The 22719-nt window shown below is 40.9% G+C and overlaps 1 protein-coding gene across 2 annotated transcripts in view; it reads left to right on the forward strand.

Moving 5' to 3' along the window:
• coro7 (coronin 7) overlaps window positions 1-22719 on the forward strand; it is a 116748-nt gene that overhangs the window by 87204 nt on the left and 6825 nt on the right. For both annotated transcript variants that reach the window (XM_031312417.2, XM_035996875.1), the window contains 6 exons: window positions 21243-21297; window positions 21586-21643; window positions 21751-21896; window positions 22000-22098; window positions 22179-22283; window positions 22455-22611. In XM_031312417.2, the coding sequence (XP_031168277.1) occupies window positions 21243-21297; window positions 21586-21643; window positions 21751-21896; window positions 22000-22098; window positions 22179-22283; window positions 22455-22611 (620 nt within the window). The remainder of the gene's footprint in view (window positions 1-21242; window positions 21298-21585; window positions 21644-21750; window positions 21897-21999; window positions 22099-22178; window positions 22284-22454; window positions 22612-22719) is intronic.

A 22719-nucleotide genomic window follows, 5' to 3' on the forward strand; every position in this document is an offset into this window, starting at 1 on the left:
TTTCTGTTCACACACTTTAATTTTCCATTGACATATGAGGAACTGTTCATTGCCTCCACAGTCTACGTGCAGTGCACATTAGTACATATGGTCACTTCATTCACAGAGCCATCTTCAAGCTTAGAAAGCTATTGAATACTTCCGAATCCAGTGACAAACTACCCGTCGGCAGCTGGCAGCCTATTTCAATGTCAGCCAGTCCCAACAAGGTGCAGTAAGGTGATAGCTTTCAAGAACTGTGTCACCTCCAATGTGTACTTTTAGCCACATGTCACAGAATTAACCAGAAACCTGAAGCCTCTTGTGTACAGTGCTTTAATATTTGTATAAGTTTGACCCACGCGTTCATGCCGAGCTTCTGTTCTTTCCACATGTCGACAAGAAATTGAAAAAGATAATAATTGAAACCAGGACAATTTTTTTGCCAACCCCTGTGCTGAAGGCGTAGACTCCAACAAGAAAAATATTCAACAACCAGGCCCCGAGGCGGCCGCTTGTGTCTCCTGAACCCCCCCTCCCACCCCCCACCCCTTACCCTATCCTCTGGACAAGGGACACGTTAGTTCTTTTCCACTTGTTGAGCCATGCTTATGTGTTTTGTACAGTTTACCTTTTGATAGCGGTCTCCACAAAGTCTCATGCCTTTCTCCTTCTCCTTCTGCTCCTACTGTAGGAGTTATTACATGCAACACACACATGCACTTTGCCATCTGCAAGGCATTACAGTAAATTGCAGGAATAGAGAAATGATTTCACGCACGTCCCGCAGGGTCCAGGTGTGGCTCCCCAGCTGTAGCCACAATTGAGTTTTACGTGTTCAAGAGAAATAAAGAAGGAAATAAATCTTTCCCTGTTGTACCTAATCACACAGGCTCACAAAATCAGTGCACGTTCTCTGTCTATCTCAGTTTCTCCCCTTCATAAACATAGACCTCTGTGTCCAAACTACAACACCAGAGCTGAGGTTATCCAGGTAACACTGAGGGAGAGTTATTTATCTTAGTCATTCAGCTTGTGTGGCTTGTGTGTGTTGGAGGGTGAGGAGGACCAGTGTCTCCAGAGCCCAGGTACTCGGTTACTGCCTGTTATTTATTTCTGCAGAAGCTTATTTGTTGCTTGAGTTTTACGGCCACACTGCTGAGAAAGAAATCTCAAATTCAAAGTCAGCATGATCTGAATGTTGCCACAACTGGTTGTCACATTAGAATAAATAAACAGAGTAAGTAAGTAAGTAAACCCAGTGTAAAATCCAGTGTTGCAATACCATCCTCCATACTGAACTATTAACAGTTTCATCTCAGGGTAAACAAAGATGGAGAAACTTGCAAATTAACTTAAATTAAATAATAAGCGGTTCAATATTTCTTGGTGGTTGGTTAATGGATTAATATTTAGTAAATGTATATAAAGATTTTCTAGAATTTAATCTCTACCTCATCAGACATAATTTATTGCACTACAAAACAAAACATAAATTGATTCAACATATGTTTGACTAGCCACCACAAAAAGCCTTTTCTGATTATATTACTTTTTTCTGATTTTATGAATTCATTTAACTGTTCTATTCTGTAGATTTGTTCTCCCCATGCAATTGTTTAAATGCTATTACAAAGACTTCTCCACACTTCCAGGAAACAATCATGGTGGGGAGATACTAAATGTGTTGAATATTTGTTCATTTCATTTAATATCTTGGCCCCTTGTCACATTTAAGGATATTTATCAGAATCAGCCTTCAAAACCTACAATACGCTACTTTCTGTGTAATTATAGAATATAAACTCCCCCTAAAGCTCTAAAGCTGTTAAAACCCTGGGAATGTTTCTACATTTCTGCTCACAATTTATTATAACATTGAATTCATAATATTTGAGAATGTTTTTTTTTCCTGACCCATTTAGAGTAGATTTTCAGCAGCATAAATGAAATATATATATATATATATATATAAAAAGGTGTTGTGAAAAAGTATCTATCGTTAAAGTGCCCATATTATGCTCATTTTCAGGTTCATAATTGTATTTTGAGGTTGTACCAGAATAGGTTTACATGGTTTAATTTTCAAAAAACACAATTTTTTTGTTGTACTGCACATTGCTGCAGCTCCTCTTTTGACCCTGTGTGTTGAGCTCTCTGTTTTAGCTACAGAGTGAGACATCACACTTCTATCCCATCTTTGTTGGGAGTCGCATATGCGCAGTTGCTAGGTAAGGACTACTAGCTAGAAGCTAGCGCTGCTAGCGGTTAGCCACCTCGTTCTCAATGGCAAAACACAGCTACAACACACACGAGTTCACCCTAATCTACAAAATAAATTGTATAGAACTACTTACATGTCTCTCATCTGCAGGTATTCCATGCAAAATTGGAAGTGCGCCCTCGTTTAGAAGAAGTCTCCCGGCTAATCCTGCCTTGTACTGACTGAAGTTGGAAAAACAGCTAGCTGATGTGGTATTGGCTGAAGTGGTTAGTACACACCAAATGTTTCGGCCGATGACGTAGACGGCCCTGCCGATTTTGACCAGCTCACCCGGAGACTGAAGGCAGGATACATTCAGAATCTCACTCAAAACAGCATGGATGGGTTTACTTTCCAAGTCTGTATGCGTGTGGAAGCACCAGAGACACAAAATAACACCCCAAATCCCAGAAAAAGTGATTTTTTTCATAATATGGGCACTTTAAACAAATAAAAAACATGCGTAGTGAATTGTTCCACTCATCATGTGAAGGAATTGACAGGATTTTATTCAACTATCAAACAAACAACATTATACATTGTTACATTGTTACTTACTCATCACTTATTGAATCCAGAGCGCACTGCAGTTAAATGACCTTTTCCTCATATTTGTACATTACAGGACAGGATGGTCACAGCCGCTTGGTCAGTGGTGTAAATCACAGTCTAGTGGCTGTGACAGTATTACTGCATGTGCCGTCAGCATGTTGGGCTCCTAATCACCCTGGCTCAGTAAAGAAATGGCGAGTTGGTATACAGCCCACTGCATTACACTGCCCAGGGGAACCAGTAAAACACTGGTTCGCTGCTGAGCCAACCACAGCCTGCTAACGGTTTAAAGCTAGGGGCACACAGCACCATGTCTTTTTTGTTAATTTTTTCTTGAAATACCTTCACCACAATTACCAGTTATACTCTCACATTTTCTCTCATTCTTTCAGATTTTATTGCATTCACTCGTGTGCACATTTGTTGTGTGTGTGTGCAAACTCGTGCTAAAGTATTTCGTCAACCAGCGGGCTTTCATCACTCTCTCTTTCGCCACTCTAGTTAGGTCCTAATTCCTTTTGTTTTTGACTGCTTCACTTTCTTTCACATTTGCTTCATCATTTCTGACTTCATGAGTCATTTTCTTGCCTACATGATTTAACGTTTATACTGCTTCATCTTTGCCAAACATTTATGGATCTTGTATGTATTGCTGTAGATCTTAACCTGACACATGATTTATTGTTTGGAATTATACCATTGCGAGGTACGCATCAAAAATTAAACAAACAGTAGTAGTGCAATTGTCAAATGAAAACAATTGTGAAGATCAGTTCATATTTGAAATCTACGCAGGGATAGAAACACTTTGTATTTGCGACAGACAGAAGCATTAATGGATTGGTTTTATCTCCCAGTCCGCACTGGGACAAAGAGCTTATCAGAAAGGCTAAACTGGCTCTAAACAGACTACACTGTCTTTGTCATTGTGTCCTTGGTGTTTTCACAGTCTGGTATGCTTATTCAAACAGTATTAAGTGGTAGAATTTTCATTAAGTGTACTTTGTCCAAACAAAATAATCCTTAACAACCAACCAACTTTTTATGGTTTTATATCACCAATTATATTTTTCTATCACATCAGAGTCTGAGGGTTTTTACTTTGCAGTGACAATTTGTTCTTGCTTTGATTTTAGGAATGTTTTAGAGTACAACTTTAATGCATTTCCTACTTTTTCTCTTGATCTGTGTCCCTAATCACTCAACTGTGTTTAGTCTATGCATGCTATATTGTGCAGTATATACAGTGAATAGAAAATGGGCTCACTGTGACCTATCACCACACTACCTTCTTGCCAAGCAGACACCCAGTCATGGAACAAATGCAGACCACCATGAAGACACAAGTATAGTCATACATACCTTTCATAATCACTGTCTGTAGATCCATTCAGAAACACAAGCGTGTGTCCTGGTTTGAGGTGTTTGTGTTTTGTTGTTCAAAACATGCCTGTGGGTTTTAGACCTTAAGAAAAGTAGGAAACAAACAAGGAAAGTGTCCCTGCAGGGGAAGACTGGAAGAGAGTCAGTGAGAATGAGTGCAAGTTTAGGAGAATAATTTACCACAAAATGGCATTTCACTCATTCACACACTCCCCAGATTGTCAGTTGAAACAAAAAACATGCCTTCTTTTGAGAAATTGAAGTTAGCGGGATGTCTTTTTACAGCTCAAAACAGAAAAAAAGTGTAATCAAATTTTGAAAAACAGATTGTGCCATTTTTTACCAAAAATATTTGTCATTATGTTCTAATTTTTCCCCAGTGACAAAGCTCTGGTCTTGGAAGAAGACAAGTTGCTGCTGTGGGATGCAAAATAATTATAGCTTGAGCTCAATTGAGAAAGATGATTGAAGTTTTCTGTTTTTTTTCTGGGAACATAAACCAGATTTGGAAGGAACAAGGCTGAGCTGGAAGTTTGTGGGCCAAACAGCTTTATGTTTGGTGGTCCATAAACCTTTGGTGTGAGATAATGATTACATTTTAATTTTGTAGTGGGCTGTTTCTTTGACATTACTTATGTGGTATAGATATGTACAGCGTTACTCATGTTTTGTAATATTCAGCACAATTAGCGAGCACAAAAAAGGGAGTGGTTTTGTGAATCATGCGTTGCTTTCCCATTAGGACATCCTGGGAATGATTGTCCTGGGTTATTTTCTGATGGAGCCCCAGCTCATTATTCTCCTGTGCTTTAGATGCTGAGGTGGGGATGTGAGTGTGCTCTTTGTTAGTTTTTAGTATATCTGCATATGTATTGGCATCTGTGTTCATGTGTGTTTTGTGCAGATGCTTGCCATCCCCCTCTGTCCACAAATACATGTCTTCCCGTCACACGTAAATGCACTCTGACGGCAGTATGTGTGGGCTGCCGTGAGACACCACCGGGCCCTCCTCACGAGGCCCGGGCTGCCTTTCTTCCCACAGCGCCTCAGCACCCTATAGGTAGGAAAAACATTTGTGGGAAGGAGTGCCACGCAGAGGAGGAGAAACCTGGGAAGGGAGAAGCTTGGAAGATCCATGGTTATTTAACAGCTGCCATGGGGACCTGGACGTGACGGAGGAATATGGACAATAGAAAGAAGAATAATGAGTGTACTTAAAGCAGAAGTTGTCACTGTTTGTGTGAGAACAAACACATAATGCTATAATCAAATGCACTTCATCAGATAGAAGTGAATTGTTGACTCTTCCCACCTGTCTTCTGTATGCCAGCTTTACCCATTATACATCAATCTGTTCCTCATAAAGCTGTCTTCTTTAGAGGAACCTTTTTTTTGTATAACACTATTAAAACAAGTGCACATTTTATTATCTTGTTTAGGTAGACAGGCTCTGTTCACAAACCTTGCTTTGGGAAATAGACAGGATGTCATAATATGAAAAGATATATGTCTGGCTCCTGTTTGTCGCTTTGTTTATTGTTTTGTTTTTGTGCTTTTTATTATTATTATGATTTGGGGCTTTTTTGGTCATTTCCTCATGGCCATGTTGTGACATTTGGGCCTCATTGGAGCAAGCTGAGAGCTTTATGTGAGCTAGTTATGTAAGTGAACAACATAAAAAAGCCCTCAACACAAAGACCTCAAAAATCTGTACACTAAAACTTTTAATGATTGCAGGAGCTTTTTCACGCAGAGGAGGGTGAGACAGCGAACAGACAGAGACCTAGAGAGGTCAGACCATAGTTCACTTTGAGGTTTACTAGTCTGTTGACTCTGTGCACGCTGGCACTTCTCATTAAGGAGAGAGACAGAGACAGATAGCACAGCTGGGCCATGCATGCCTCAGAGCTGGACAAGCCATTAGTGCACATTTTATTGTTGAAAGAATGAAAACAATCCCGGTTTACCAACTTACATTATCAACTGATTGAAAACATGTTTTCCTTAGCAACTGTATGATTTGCCATTTAGCTTTTCAAAGTCTTTTAAACCAGACATTTGTGCTGTGTCAGCTGTAGTGTCCTGCATTTGTGGATAGAGCAGTTAACGGCTGGTTATCGGGATTTCTGCTTATCGCTGGGGCTCTGATAAGAGTGATAGAAGAGTAGAGAGTGCAGAGAGGCCTAAAGGAGGAGTGAGATCCAAGGGGGAAAGGCTTGGATTGAGGGAGCGTGTGGGTGACCTCCCATCCCCCGGTTACTGAGCGGGGGTCATCCAGAAGTGGCATTTTCCCGTGATCTTCTTTTTTTGCATTTGTTCCTTTGTTCAGTTTATTCCTTTATTTCTCCCATTCTTTGTTTTAGTTTTTTTAGTTTTGTCTCTCTGCCTCTTTTTCAAACATTAATGTTAAAGTCCCACACTAAAATGTGTTTGTGTGCTTATTGATACTTCACTTGGACGCTTGAGCTTCACAGTGCAGAATGATATATATATAAGTTTGACGCTAGGAGGTTGTTTTCACATCCATCTGCTGAAGGAGGAAAGTTTCTCTGTTCTCACCTTAAATCTGACTTTTCACGGAAAAGCAAATAGCAGGTAACAAAATCCGTGCAAGTATACAAACTATTTGCCTTTACTTGTTTCGCACAACCCTCCGCCCATTCCCCTCTTCCTTCATTTCCTCCTTTCCTACTTACCTTGTTGTACTCCCTCCTTCCTACCACTCTTATGCACACCCTGCACTCTTGTTATGTCAGGTATTGAGTAACAGCAGCATGCCTGTGGTTTAGTGCGGGAAGCAAAGTGACTGCAGCTTAGATACAGTATGTTCACTATGACTGCACTGCTGTATTAGTACTATGACAGAAACTCTATCAGAGGGATGAGAGCAACTATGTGGTACAGGTCACATCAGGTCAGCCTGGTGCTTGCAGATGCGTCATTCTTAAAACATATTGTGATTAAATAGGTCAAGGCCTGGGCAGTGTATATGTAAAGTGTGCAAGCATCTTTTGCACACTTTTAGTTAACTTTTTTACTCATTTGTATATTTTTTTGCCAACTTTTTCATTTTATTTATAATTATTAATCATGCAGTTGTTTTCAAAGAGTGCAGCCTTTTCTCTAAAATGTAAATTCATATATTTAAGTACTAAATAGAACCACAGAGTAAAATAATGATCAGTCAGTCAGTCAGATCCCATTCAGCCCACAGGCAGTCAGAAAGGGTCGTACTGTCACACAAGTCCTTATTTCATATTCAGAAAGACACAGTCCCATGACTCCTGTAGCCCCATCCAGTCACATGCACACACAGTATTACAGGTATTCTCTTTGACAGTAATTCTTTCCTCTCCTACTGTCTAATTTCCTGTATTTCAATATTGTACACTACATTATTTTATCCCACCGCCCATCATGCAAACTTTGTGGTCTTGCCTTGATACATTGTTTCCAAACTATTGTGGCGCTTTTCCTGCACTTATGCATTCAGGATTTATTCCTTCTCATTCTGCCTCTCTTTAATGATGATACCATGCCTCTTTTAAAAGCCCTTTTGGGTTTTGCCAGATGATCATTGAGTCATTTGGCTCTGACCTGCCTAGTTAAATAAAGGAGGTTAAATAAAAACAAACACACAGGCACGCATGCACACAGATAACAAGCCTTCCTTCAGAGCTGTGACGAACAGCGCTGATAGCTTGAAAAGATGGATGTGGAGGCCTTCACATGGAGGAGAGGTCAAATAGAAGTTGATTAAATGAAAAGAATGAGTGTCTTGTTTCTTTTGTCATCGTTTTCAGAAGTGTACAAGCTATGACTGTTATTTTAGATTTTTTTTTTTTTTTGGGGGGGTTATTTCATCTCATGACTGTCCTTGTTTGCGAGGCTAAAGCCCATCTGAGTGTAATTCAGTGCAACATGAACACCACTTAGCTGTGTCCTCTAGAGGAATATGCATTTGCTGTGTTAACAAATTGCTCAAAGCTGCCTCGTCATGCAGCGGTAGAAGGGCCGGGGCTGGATGTGGGCTTGTAAACGTTTGGTCAGACTCAACACTGCTTATTGTTAAGAGATGGTGGCTACATAGACTACGCTAGAAGTGTGTGTGTTCATCACTGCATCTCCCTTTGTCAAATGCATAGTTTTCTGTTTTTCTTTTGATCATAACCCTTTCTATTTACAATGTCAAGTTTATACACTTGAAATGTTTGAGGTTTGTTGGCATTGTATGACTGGAATACTAAACTGTGCATTAGCGCTCGTTACTCTTTATGGGTGGTCCCAAAACGTGTTTTGTCTCTTGACCAAGATACAGACAGAGATGGTGGAAATTGAGCGGGGGATGCTAAAAAGAAGGGGCAGTAATGGGAGTCGATCTTGTCGTACCAGTTGCAGCTTATCAAGGCTATCAAGTCAAGGCTACGGTGTCCTCTGTAACAATCTCTTATTTTCTTCTTTCTGTCCAATAACTCTCCCAGATGTAGCATGATAGAGCTCATAGCTGTTGTGATTTACTACACAAATGTGATGGTGATCTTATCTCTTACTACTCTCGGTCTTGCTCAGTTTCCCTCTTTTACCGTCTCTGATACAGTAAATCTGCTCTGTTCTGTGAGGTTTTTATTGGTTGTTCACTATACAAATCCCTTCTCTGGTCATTAAAGCCGATGATTTAGTGTGGGTGTGTTGGACAGTAAGACAGTAAAACACAGACTATTGTGCACTGGCTGTCCACCCAGGACAAAGGGGGGAAAGTGAGGCCAAGGCCGTGAGGCCACCGGCAGGCTGAGGGTACGATGCTGAAATCATTTTGAGTTAGTTAGACCTACACCATGATGCGGAAAAGGGATTTATTTTTTTAGAATAGTGTACAATTGATATCATGGCTTTACCTAACGGAACAACTTTGTCAGCCCTGAAAGTCTTACCAAACCCCATCCTGTGATTTTTCAAAATATTACAAGAAAAGATTTCTTTTTTTCTCTGTTTCCAAATGGAAATGCAAGATTTTCACAAAGCAGGAGTGAAATTTCAGCTTTTTAGATATGAGAGGGGAGGGAAAGAGACTGATAAAGTGGCATTTTAGGTGGACCAGAAAGAGCAAGTATGGACACATAGTCACAGCCGACAAGGTTAGTGTGTGTGTGTGTCCCAGAAAGATGAGTCAGATCTGCTTGGCTCCAGATACAGAGACTCACAGGCTGGTAGACAGCGGGACTGATAAACTCTGTTAACTGACTCTGATAATGCAGAACTGAAAGACACCACCGAGTCAAAACATGCACAAATGACGATCAATGAAAAGCGCTCTGTTGAATGCCTCAAGAATGTTTTTGTAGTTCTAGTCGAGCAGGAGTGGAAAAAAAGAAGGTCTAAAGAAGTTGTTTTAGGGTTTATATTTCTCTTTATTTTTCTCGTCCCCTCTCTCGAGTCGACCCTCTCACTCATTTGCACACACGTACTAAGGCTTGAAGGAAAAACAAATATTAAACAGTAATGTTTTGTGTCTGTAAATTACTGGGTTTTATGGTTCTAGCATTTCCAATAATTCTGTCTTGGCTGTCCATGAAGGAAAGACACACACACACACACACACAGTCATACACATTTGGGCAAGTATGGTCTGAAAATGGTTTGGATCGTCCAATGTAAGCTTTGGTATCAGGTCAAGCTCTTCAAGGGAACTTTGGCTAAAGATTTGAGCAACATTTGCCAAAAATGTTCTAAAACAAACGTCCAGATCATGTGATATCTTAGTTCAGTTGTGGCTTACTCCAAACCATCGCTTGCTCTGTAGCAGCCGGGTGTCTGTCCGAGAGCGACCGCGGTCTGTTTAGCTGGACAGGATATGAACAGGGCAGTAAGTCATTCATTGAGCCTGTTACTGGTAGATTGTGTTTTTAAAGTAGACTTTATTGAGTGGATCAGTGTGTGTGTGTGTGCATGGCAGATCTGCAACAGTTTGCACTTGTGGCTTTTCCACAGTAGGAAAAATAGACTAGAGTGCACCTAAGACTGACATCATGTCCAAATTGTTCCCTATAACAAATCAATGCACAGTGTGGAGTGACTGACTCAGTGGAGACAAGTCAAAGCTGAACTTATGGTCATGACTTTTAAGTTCTGCCTCTGGTATGCAGAATAATTGCTGTGCAATGCATTATATCCACGGCTGACTTAGAACCTAAAATTTCAATTTTGTCGTTTATTCACTGAATTTAAAGAGGTATTTTTAGGTCAGATATTGATACAAATTTTTTGCAGTCCAAATGTCAAAAAAACACTATATATACCATATCAAAATAGTATTTTCCATTCATCCTGTTGTGGTTTTATGTATTCATCATTGGTTTGATTTATTGTTCAGGTTTATTATTGGGATTTCCCACCTTGGCTTCATGTTATTTGTGTATGTATTTCTGTCTTTGTCATTACTATTGGCTTGCATGTGAAAGAGAAAGACTTTAATGGGACAGCTAATAAAACACCGAAAACCTTAACCTGACACTTAACACTTAACCTGAAAAGACAGATATTTGTTAATGAAATGGGATAACTGAACGGAAACGTTTTGTCTCCTCTACTTTAACTTGCAAACTAAGCTAGGTTTGTACTCAAGTCGAAAGTCGCGCAAAGAGAAGGATCTTTTTGGAAACGCTATGTTGCCAAAAGCATATTTCTTCAGACAATTTGTGTGCAGTCAAATCAGAGAAGCCTCCAGACTTTCATAGATTGTTTCATTGTAATTTTTGTTGAATTTATTTGTGCCTTATTGGCCGGGAGTTTGCTGATCAGAGTTCATCTGTGGAGTACTCATGTTGGTGGATAATCCATCAACTGCTAGTTGAGAGTGCAAAACAGTTAGCTTTTCTCACTTCCTCAGAAACATGTACCTCTGTCTGTGTTTGGGGACTGTGACGGGAACCAGACTTTTCCTCCGGTGACCTAACGGCAGAGAGGGTCGTCGCGGTTGTGACCCTCACCTCTTCTCTTTCTGTCCTCTGTACCAACGCTTCCTCTCTCTTCTTCCCTATGAGGCAGTCGTGGCTGCTGATCGGTTCCCAGGCCTCCGCCGACAGGTCATTTAATGGTCATCTAGCCCGGGCCCTTGAAGCTGAACCCCAGGGTTAACGCGGAACGCATCTCTTCCGGGGCCGCGCAGCCGTCAACAAGCAGCCACCAGCACTTCAGAGACACACTTAATAACATTACAGATGCAAACACAAACTTAAACACATGCCAATATACAGTACATGTGCTATTTATTACTGTCAACAACCTCAAAGCTGTCTTCCTTGTATCATATGCAACTGTGTGCATGTGAAAGATTTCCCATTAGTACTTTTACACATTTACCTCCCCATCAGTCTGTATACCGTGAAACCCTTATGCCCACCCACATCCTACAACAACCCCACCCCCACCCCCGTCTGCCCTTCAGCCCTCCCAGTCCACAGAGCAGCACTGAGGTCTCTTGCCACTTTATGACCAGTGACCTGATCTGCTTTATAGCTCAGCTAGTCTGGAGCAGCTTACCACGCACTTACAGTCTGCTTGAGTGTTTGTGAGTGTGTGCGTATCTACGTGAGTGTGTGTCATTTTGAAAATGAGCTTCTCTAATTTATTTGGGATAAGTAGAACCGTGTGTGTCTAATCGGTCTGTGTAACCGGCTGTTTCACCAGTTGAAGCCCCTGGTTTTCTCCCTCTGTCTCCTCTTGTAAAAATAAAGTTTTGAGGTTTTTTATTTTTCATGTCGTCGTTATCCAAAACAGACGCGCGTCCATCATGTGGTCAAAGACCACTGTGTGTTAAGTGGTCTTCAGATGTCTCTAAGTGTCTATTATATTGTGAGGGGCTGTTTTTCTACACATGCTTGATATTTTGCAAAGATCTGATATGTGGTTGACGCAATTGGACTGTCATGTAGCGGACTCATTGTTTTCCCCCTGCTAAGAGGGATTTACTGAGAGATGTACATCGCTGATTGGGGCTGCTGGTGTCAGTGTAATGATGGAGCTGTACTGACAAGCTGGAATTGTAAGGAAGTCTTATTCTGTTTCTTGAGGACAATAGGAAAATAAGTGCTGAAGCTGATGCATTTTTTTCCATTTGGCAACTTTGCATGTGGTCATATGTGGAATTGGGAGTGTGTAGGGGGTGTCAGAGGGGTCACTGCAGACCTGTTGACACGGGACTCGGTGAGTTTAATTAAATCCTGAGCATGCATGCATGTGTGCCACTACATGTACTTGTGTGTGTGTGTGTGTGTGTGTGTGTGTGTGTGTGTGTGTGTGTGTGTGTGTGTGTGTGTGTGTGTTGTGCGGTTGTCAGGGGCCAGAGGACCGGGCCCGGTGGAGAGAGGGGAGAGCAGCCGCTTGGCAGCTTATCTGAAAGCCTCGTCACTGGTGCTCAGAGGGGCCACAGCTGGGCCCTCCACCAACAATCCTGGCTTTTCTTTCCCCTCTCAGGAACGCAGCGCGTCAACTCTAATTCCCTTCTAATGAACTGGCTACTGAAGGTAGCTAGGCGGGCAGGCAGGCAAACCCAGCACATTTATTAAATACACACACACATACACACACACACTGGCAACAAAACACACAGACACAAACACAGTGGAGAAAATATGTTGCACTTAAGTACATTTCACTGCTCAGCAGGGTGACTGTGCAGCTTGACTTTAACGCCTGCTGAGGATCCTTGAACTCATCATGACTTAGAAGGTGCTTTCAGTAGCACCCCAACCAGGCCTTTAAGACCATATGAGAACCTACAGTATAGGACAGTGTGTGCCTCCTTATCTTTTATGATTGCATTCAAGCCACAGTGCTAAGGATCAGTTTTTCTGAAAGATGTTTAATAACTCCTGTCTCTAATGTGACCCTCAAAGACCATCGGGATAAGAAAGTATTCTATTTATATGTATTTACACAAAAAAAAGACAAAATAATCTGTTTATATTTTTTTGTGTTGTACAAGGACATATATCACTTCCGGCTGCCTTTATCGGGAAATACAGTCACAGTCGACTTCTTTTTATATTTTTATATATATATATATATATATATATATATATATATATATATATATATATATATATATATATATATATATATATATTTTAAAAACAGTGTTAGGACTTGTAAAACTACCTTCTGGGTTCTTAGCTCTGTTACTGAAATATAATGATAATACATGAGGAGAATACATAGGTTCTAAGTGAGACTAATAAAACCAAAATGGCATTTTTTTGCATCCTCATGTCCAGAAATAAACGAGACAGAGCCATATTCATATCAATTTCCAAAGGACCAGTTTAGGTAGCAGGAAACTTTGTCCTCTTGTGTGAATGAAATGAACTGGAACAGTGTTAAATGAGGGCAGTCAAATTAATTTGAATTTAAGGCTCTGCAGCATTCAACCATTGTGAGTTGATGCCTTAGATTGAAGTTGCCCTCACTGTGACCCTGTGGTTCAGCTTTTGTGGTCCAGGTTTTGGAGCTCTGATGCTGCTAATGGAAACGTGTACACATTCAGACAGCACAAGTGCAGAGGTCTGATTGATCTGTGATGTTGGGAGTTTACAAAGGTGACAAAGTTCATCAGCTGTGATATATTGTTTATTTGCCTTTGGCACACTTTGGTCATTTTTGGTGGATTGTTATGCTTCAAAGTTTGATAGGACTAATCATTGCCAAACCATTTGTTTACCGTTTAGAGGATCTTTTATATAATCTTCAGAATTATTCACTCTCATAGCTCTCATGAAAAAGATTTCTCTTTTTTATTTCACGTATTGGCAGAACACTATAAACCAACCTAGGATTTACCATCCTGGAGACGGTGGTACAGGTCTAGTGTTGTTCCGTTATCAATCCCATTTAATCACCAGTGGATTATTCTGCACCAGTCCTTCCATTGTCCGGGTAATGTGAACACCCATGGGCCTGCAGCGTAAGTGTGCATAAAACCATTAGCTGTGTCTAACTCCCTTTCACAATAATAATAACACAGAGTGTGTTCTGTCACAGCAAACAATAAAGACAGGAAGAGGGCAGGGTTATCATAAGACTAAATAGATAATCAGCTGGTCATATGAACTGTTATCATCAGATAGTGATTATGACAATAATAAAAAGGCATGTGCTTACAGTCATACTTTTAAATGGGAGATACAGCTGTTAAGTTGCAGCCAACTCTTCATTATACCGCATATTTTTACTGATTAATTTCATAGTTCAACAGATCTGCCACATTATTAATCTGCCGCTGACTGTGTGTACGTATGTGTGGGCAAGATAAAGTAAGGCCTACAATGGATGGTTTTAAAGTTGATTTTATAGTAACGATTTAATGAGAGAAAAGAGCAGATCCGCCTCATGCTCTCATATTGGTCATACCTCTTTTAGCCACGGCAGCGGTGTGGCTCTGTGGATGGTGATGTTCGGTCGGTCGGTCCACCCCTTTGGTCAAGACTGAATTATCTCAACAACTATTGGATGAATTGTCATGACATTCTGTACAGACATTCATGGTCCCCAGAGGATGAATCATAATGGCATTGGTGATCCTCTGATTTTTTCCTCTAGTGCCACCATGAAGTTGATATTTTTGGTTTTTAGTGAAATATCTTGACAAATATTGAATGGATTGTCATTCAATTTGGTCATCATGTCCCCCTCAGGATGCATTGTAAGAACTTTAACTTTTCAGCTAGTGCCGTCATCAGGTCATAGTTATAAAATATTACAAATACTTTTGTTTTTGACCAAATACCTGCAAAACTAATGACATTCCTATCAGCCTCAGCTGTACTTTGTGTTTGGTGCTAATTAGCGAGTATGCTTCATGCTAAACTAAGTTGGTGAACATTAAACCTGCTAAACATAAGCATGTTAACATTTTCATTGTGAGCATGTTAGCATGTTGACATTAGCAGTTTAAGTACAGCTTCACAGAGTTGCTTGCCTTAATATGAAAGCATATATATAGCCAAGAAGAGGTAGATAGATTCAAGAACTCAGGGAATAAATATAGCATCATAATTTATTGACATTCCCTGGTGTCTCTGTCAACACTTTAGATTCCAAGAAAAACCCTGTGATGAATAGTGGTGTCAACCACAGTTTTTAATAAATTATTTCTCCAGGATTCTAGACTCTAGCCTCAGATGTCAAATTTTGAACAGTGTCATATCTTATCCCTAAAAAGTCTTACTTTAGCATTGAATTCAGCTTTCATTAATTTGATGAATTTGATCATTTGATGTCCAAGTGAGTGTGGGAAAAGTGCATTGACCTAATGTTATTGGGAACGACTGGGGTAACCAATGTGCTCTCTCACACTTAAAACTCTAAAATTGTAGTCTAGTCTTGCTGTGACCCACACTGAGTGTCCTTGTGACCTGTGTAATAATCCAGACATTATTTTATGGCCAAGACGGATCTAATTTCAGTCTAAAACCCTAACTCATCGCTGGCCAGGCCCGCCGGGACAGCTGGACAAGCTGCAGGCCTGCAGTCTTTGGAGGCAGGAGGGCTGATAAAGTGGACTGTTCGAGTTCACAGTTCAGCACACCCTTCACCCTCAGCGATAGTGCTTCACCTCTCACTTACTCCCACTGACTGGTATGACATAACCAGGGGGCCAATAAAGCAGGAGGGAGGAGTGGATGACGGAGAGGAAAAGGATGAAATGAAAATAGAATGAACAGTAAATAAAGCTGAGATCACAACGCATCTTTTAAAGCCTGATTATGATCCCAATTTGACCATGAAGACTGGTTTCCAATACCGTGGTGAGTCTCCACTGTTGAGACTTAAGATTGCCTATTATTGCCACAGTTCACCACACCCCCAACCGGCACCGTCAGACACCACCTACCAAGAGTCTGGGTCTGCCGAGGTTTCTTCCTAAAAGGGAGTTTTTCCTCGCCATTGTCGCAATAGCTACTGCTAATGCTTGCTCTTGAGGGAATTACTGTAATTATTGGGGCTTTGTAAATTATAGAGTGTGGTCTCGACCCACTCTATCTGTAAAGTGTCTCGAGATAACTCTTGTTATGATTTGATACTATAAATAAAATTGAATTGAATTGAATTTGAATCTCTCACCTTCAGATTGGGATGAGTCAGAATGATTGTGATTTGAACAAATGTTAGAGGGGTTTTTTTTCTAGTTAAAAGTGACAAAAATACTGAACGTGATGAGAGGGCTTGTATACAAGATACAGTACAACATCCTCTTTAATAAAACCCTTGATTCAGATGAAAAAATACTTGGGGAACAAAAAAACTTCAGGAACAGCTAAAAAAAAAGAGGGCTCTGTCATCCAGGACGGACTAACACGCAATAGTTAGTAATACAAATAGCTATATTAAACTTACAATATGGAGAAAAAGAATGAGCATTAAGCAGTAAATTGCAGACAGACATGATTGCAGTAATCTGCAAAAAAATGTTTTTGTTGATCTTTTCATAGCTTGTTAGGATGAGAGTGATCCTGTGTTAACTTAAAAAACTTTAAACTTGAGAGTAGACAACCAGCTGCATTGTTTTAGTTTCCTATTCCCCCAAAGGCCTCCTCTCTCTTTCTTCTCTGCTTTCTGGCCAGCTCCTACCTGTCGACTGGAGCTTATTGTGCTCTCTAATGTGTTTTTTTAGCAGCAAGACTGGCCTAGCTAAGGGCCATGATCATATACGACAGAGAAAGGTCCCTTTGACTGATACTGATCTGGTCATAGCTGCTCAACCCATAACCTTATACCTCTGCATGCTGCATTCATTAGCTCCACCTATATACTGTATATAATACACTACTGTGTGTCTGATGCTATCAGAGCGTCTGGACGAGTCTATATGGGCTTACACAAGAGTACGGGGAGTGTGTTGATGTGTGTGCATTTTTTCATACTTTCACATATTTTGTCAAGCTCGTAAGAACATACATGCACGTGCGCAGTATTTTCTCATAATGCAGTATTTATCTCTGCACCTGACTGTGCTCTGGAAGGTGTGTGTGTGTGTGTGTGTGTGTGTGTGTGTGTGTGTGTGTGTGTGTGTGTGTGTGTGTGTGTGTGTGTGTGTGTGTGTGTGTGTGTGTGTGTGTGTGTGTGGACATTTTTGCTCAGTTGAACTCTATCAACTCTGAGGTTTCTCTCTACCACAACCCCAGCTGCAGATGCCCAATCACATGCACTTCCCCACTTCAAACACACACATAGACACACGCACCATTTATGCATTTGTCTGTCATCCACATATCCATTCGTCTGGCCCTACATTAGTCAGTTATTACACTGATTTACATTATCTCTTACATTATCAAATGACAGCAAGTTCTCATAATCATAATATACCTGGGCTGACTCAGACCCTTTCATACACACACACAGATGCACATTAGAGTAGAGTAATATACCCATCATATCTGCTGGTGCTGAAGGCTGCCGTCATGGGCAGAAGGCCATTTTATTGGGTCTGTGTGAGAGAGCGGTGTGAGGTGATGGCAGACGAGGCAGGAGGCGGGTTCTCTCCGTTCTCTGTTTTGTGTAAACTCTGATAGGATCAGAGTGCCAGTGACAGAGTAAAGCCAGGGGGATTTTTGGAGCATCAGGCGGCTCATCGCAGAGTGTTGGAAGAGCTGGTAAGGTGTTGAGACGTTAGTGGGTGCAGATAGCCCTGAGAGTGTGAGACTTGGCTGCGCTAGTCTGTCATTTTGTGAAGTAAAATCTCGTTTGTGTTTTACAGCTGATATTGCAGATGGCTTTCCTCAAAATTATATAATACTATCTGATTTGATGACTAATTATCATGTGTGTGTGTGGTTAAACCTATCCTGGTCACACAGCTAACACGGAAAAGGGCTTATGTCTGAATTAGTGTCAATTTGGATTCGGTACACACACACGCACACACACACACACACACACATACACACACACACACACACACACACACACACACACACACACATACACACACACGTCTGTTTACAGCCTCTCCTCTAAGAGCATGAATGAAGCCTTTAATTGTTTTTCTTTTCATTCATAATCAGCCCATGTGATCGAGATCTGCACAACAATCCTGCTCGCTCCCACACTTAACCCGGCATTACTGTAACTGTACATCATTAGGCTGTATTACAAGCACATGTATGTTTGTGTGCTTGTACATTTGTGTGCGTAAAAATGCGCATGCATGCGTTTTATGTGTTTTCCTATGTGGGAAAATGGTCTGGTGGTGAGGTAGAGCATGAAAGTGATAGTAAACAGAGGCCATTATCAGTGATAAAGCTCCACTCCTATTATGTGGCTGTTTGACTTGTTGTACATTTACTGTGAGAAAAGCAGAGATAAGGCCACAGAGAAAGTGAAGGCAATTTGGAGGCACCGATTTGGAATTGTAGGCACAAAGAGACTGCGGGGTGCAAGGTGGTAGTGTTGTTCAGCAGCGGAGAAGGGTGTGGGAATGGAGGTGTTTAGGGGACTCCCTGTGGGCCAACTCCGACATGGGAACACACAGTCACTAATGAAGCGTGGCCACCCTTTGCTGACTTCATAGGCCTGGGATAGAGGAAGGGATATTAGAGAGAAGAGGTCTGGGACTGGTCCATTTTATTGATACATCAAAGACAGATTATAAGAATGGAATAAGAAACCAATAAATATGACAGGCAATACCTTGGTTGGAGCAAAACACACTTCACACTCTTTGTATTTAAATTTGTATGACTACTTGCCTATCTCCTTACTAGGGGTGTGATTCTTCACTGGTCTCAAGATTCAATTCGATTGTGATTATCCTGTCAACGATTCGAATTGATATCACGATGCATCACCATGCGTCAAGATGTATCATGATGCGTGACCCTCTCAATATTATAATATATTGCTACATCGGCTTTCATCGACAAATTCAAGCAGTCAGCTATATATGAACTCCCCTTTTTATTCTATCTGCTCTGAAAAAGGACACTTCCAGATTGTAGTGGAGTCTGAACACAGCAGAGAGCAGACAAAAGGCAAAAACATAAAAAGCAGCAGAAAAGTTACATCAGTAGACAATAACCGATTATGGTCTGTCACCGCATTGATGCAGAATCGTCCACATCCGCATCGCGATGCAATGATTAATTTCAACGCCCCTACTCCTCACTGGTTTATGACTGCTGTTTTTCTGTCTCAATACATTTTATTGTGTGTGTGTGTGTGTGTGTGTGTGTGTATATATATTTATGTTGATGTATAAGTTACCCATTTATACTACACATTATTCGTGTACCTCAATTTCCCTTTGTGGGGACAATAAAGTTTATATTAAGAAACTTTACCCACATACAGTATACAAAGTAATATTTAATTTTTCAATTTCTGCTTGGCAGGCTAGTTTACCAGAAACCTTTACGCTTTTCCAGTCATGACTGGCATTCAGTTGTTTCTCTCTGTTACGTCCCTATTGTGTCTAGGGGTGGGGGACGCTAACACTTAAATAAACCTGGGGAAAAGACAAAGGAAAGGCGGAAAACTGCGTATTACTGCAAACACTACCATAATTACTTTAAATTTTTTTTACACTAAGATTCTTGTCATCGTAGTTTGGAAAACATTTGTGAACGGCAACAAAAGGATGTGAGCTATTAGGACCACAGACTCATTGCAGCCAGTTTGTAGTGACTGAGTGATCCTGAACTAGTGTAGGTTTGTTGAATATTTTCATTATTGCACTACACTGCTGACATAGTGTCTTTCTCTCTGTCACTTTTGCACACAGTACAAACCATTGCGTGTCACCATGTGCTGTTGCTTAAGATACCCAAACTAAGTCTGTCATTATATTGTCATACTTGGAGCATTACATCACCAGTCTGTCACACTCAGTCGATGTGGAGGCAGCCGAGTGGCGTTTCCTCTAGAATAGCACCATTACACAAGGGCATCATCATAAGCCAATCACTGGAACTGCCTCTCCACTTCAATGAGCCTATCTGTGGCCTGTGATGTGAAGCAGTCAGATCATCCACCACTCTCCTACTTCTTTTCCTCTCTGGAAAACAACACAGCACCCTGACTGTTGCTCTCATTGATAAAGTGAGAGTCTTACGTATGAAGGAAACTAAGAGGTAGAGAATGAGGGAGATTTGTAAGCTTTGGCTGTGTTTGTGCAAGTATGCCTCTGTATAAGTAATTACTTCCTGTTTGGTTTGCTACAGCCAGTTGTACTTTCCCCATTGAGTTTAAAGCTTATTCAGTTTCCTCATCCCTCAATCTTCTTACCTCAAATCATGAGCAGAGGCAGGTGACTCTGGCCTTGTTTAGCGTGGGAGGAGGTTTGAGGTAGAGCTGGATCGATATAAAATGTTGCTGATTGATTAATTATTAAAGTTATTTCTTAAGCAAAAACTTCTCTCGTTGCAGCGGAACAAATGTTAGCATTTGCATTTTTTCGTGCGATGGTAAACTGAATATCTTCGGGTTTTGGACATTTTGTCAGACAAAACAACATTTGAAGACATCCCCTTCGGCTTGAGGAAACTATGATTTTTATTTTTTTTTTCTGTCCTTGTGTTGACTAAAATGCATCAATGAATTGAAAAGATTTTGAGCATATTAAGCAATAATGAAAATAATCATTAGTTGCAGATATTATCCTAGGTTGCCTCTAGTCTGTTTTTCTTTGTCCATTTGACAATGTATCCGTTTTATGCTACATCTGTCTTTGATAACAATCTTTTTAGCCGTTATTTTGTAGGTTATACACACTCAGGAATACAAATCAGTGAATGTGACTGAGGCTGACTGTGTATTTGTTTAACTGAGTTTTTTCTTTTTTCGACTGTTTGCCTAATCTGCAGATAAAGATCAGTGAAAAATCACAGCTTGTATGTTCTGACGTTTTACCACTTTTGCCCTAAAATTGAGCATACTGCTCCATCTAGTGGCGCCTTTGTAAACCTTCCCCCTACAGAACCAGTGACATTGAAATGTAATAGTAAGCGTACAGTGTGCCGTTTCTGAGCATAATTTCAATGTCTCTTTTCCTCTCTTGTCTCTTTGCTTTTAGAATGGTGATCCCTCTGTTTGACGATGACACTGGTCTGCTCATACTGGCTGGCATGGTGAGACACAGATTAATGCCTCTCTATGATGTGTTCTGTCAGGTAAAAACTTTAAGGAATGGGTTAGAAATTAAATATTTGTTCCTGTAAAGTTCTGTGTTGTTGTATCACAAATAAGGAATTCAGCAGCCTGTGTACTTTGAAGGTCTTTGCTGCAATACATATTTTACTTCTGTGCTGATGATAATCTTCGTGGGACAGGTGATGAATACATTTATTTTTCTGATTTACTACTAACCCATGCTTTACAGTATAGTGTATGATCTAATGATGCTCTCTCTCACACAGGGTGACACTGTGGTTGATTGCTTTGAAGTGTCTGCCTCTGAGCCTTTCCTCTCACAAGGTAAAGCTTGGTCATCGTTATCTGCCTGGTCCGATTATTACAGCTCTACCCGGTATCTGATCTCTCTACGTCTGTGTTTTTTTTTTCTCTATTTTTTATTTCTGTAGTGAGCCACTGTCTGACGGACACCGCAACACGAGGAGTTGCCATGGTTCCAAAGGTGGCGTTGGATGTCATGTCCTGCGAAGTGATGCGTGTGCTTCAGCTGACAGACAGCTGCATTGTGCCAATCAGCTATCAAGTCCCTCGCAAGGTGTGCATATGAACAGAAATTACTGACATGCAGACACGTATAGTAGATTTGGAACATATGCAAGTAATGTACACCTTTGCATTGGTGCTGCATTGTTTTTCAGCATTCAGGCCAGGAGTTTCATGAAGATCTTTACCCAGATACAGTGGGCACAACTCCAGCCATGTCTGCTGAGGAGTGGTGGAAGGGAGGGAACAAGCAGGTAAAGGCTCTCAACAAGTTAATCCAGTGTTCACACTGTCTGTAGGGACCCCTCAAACAATTAGCTCTGTTGGTCCTCAGGTGGAGAAAGTCAGCCTCCACCCCGACAAACAGCCCAAACAAAAGGCTCCACCAGCAAAACAGATGCCTGCAAAGAAGGAGCTGGCCAGTGGGGGGAGCAAGGAGGTAGAAATGCTTTAGTATTACATGGTCTTGCATCTGACTATTAAGGTTCCACTGACTATCCATCAGAAATGATGGTACTAGTGGTTTCTTATTCTCCCAAATTGGGCATAGTAAAAATAATTACTCATTTTTTTATTGTTACAAGTTAACAGCCACCTAACTGTTCTACAGGATCCGGCACGTGGCTGCTCCACCTCCAGTATTCCACTGAGCACTCCCAGCAGCAGCAGCGCTGTCCCGTCCCGCTCTCCCTCCTCCACCTCCGGTCTCTCCTCAGGCTTCCTCCCCAGTCCCAGCCAGAGCGCCAAGGCCATCCAGAGCATGATGGGTATAAACACACACACAAACACACACACACACACACACACCTGAAATCTCTCATTCTTCGTTATGGTGTCTCTCATTTTATAATAACGTTTCTTTAGTGACAAAGCTG

The sequence above is a fragment of the Sander lucioperca genome, chromosome 21 (genome assembly GCF_008315115.2).
Source record: "Sander lucioperca isolate FBNREF2018 chromosome 21, SLUC_FBN_1.2, whole genome shotgun sequence".
Lineage (NCBI taxonomy): Eukaryota > Metazoa > Chordata > Actinopteri > Perciformes > Percidae > Sander > Sander lucioperca.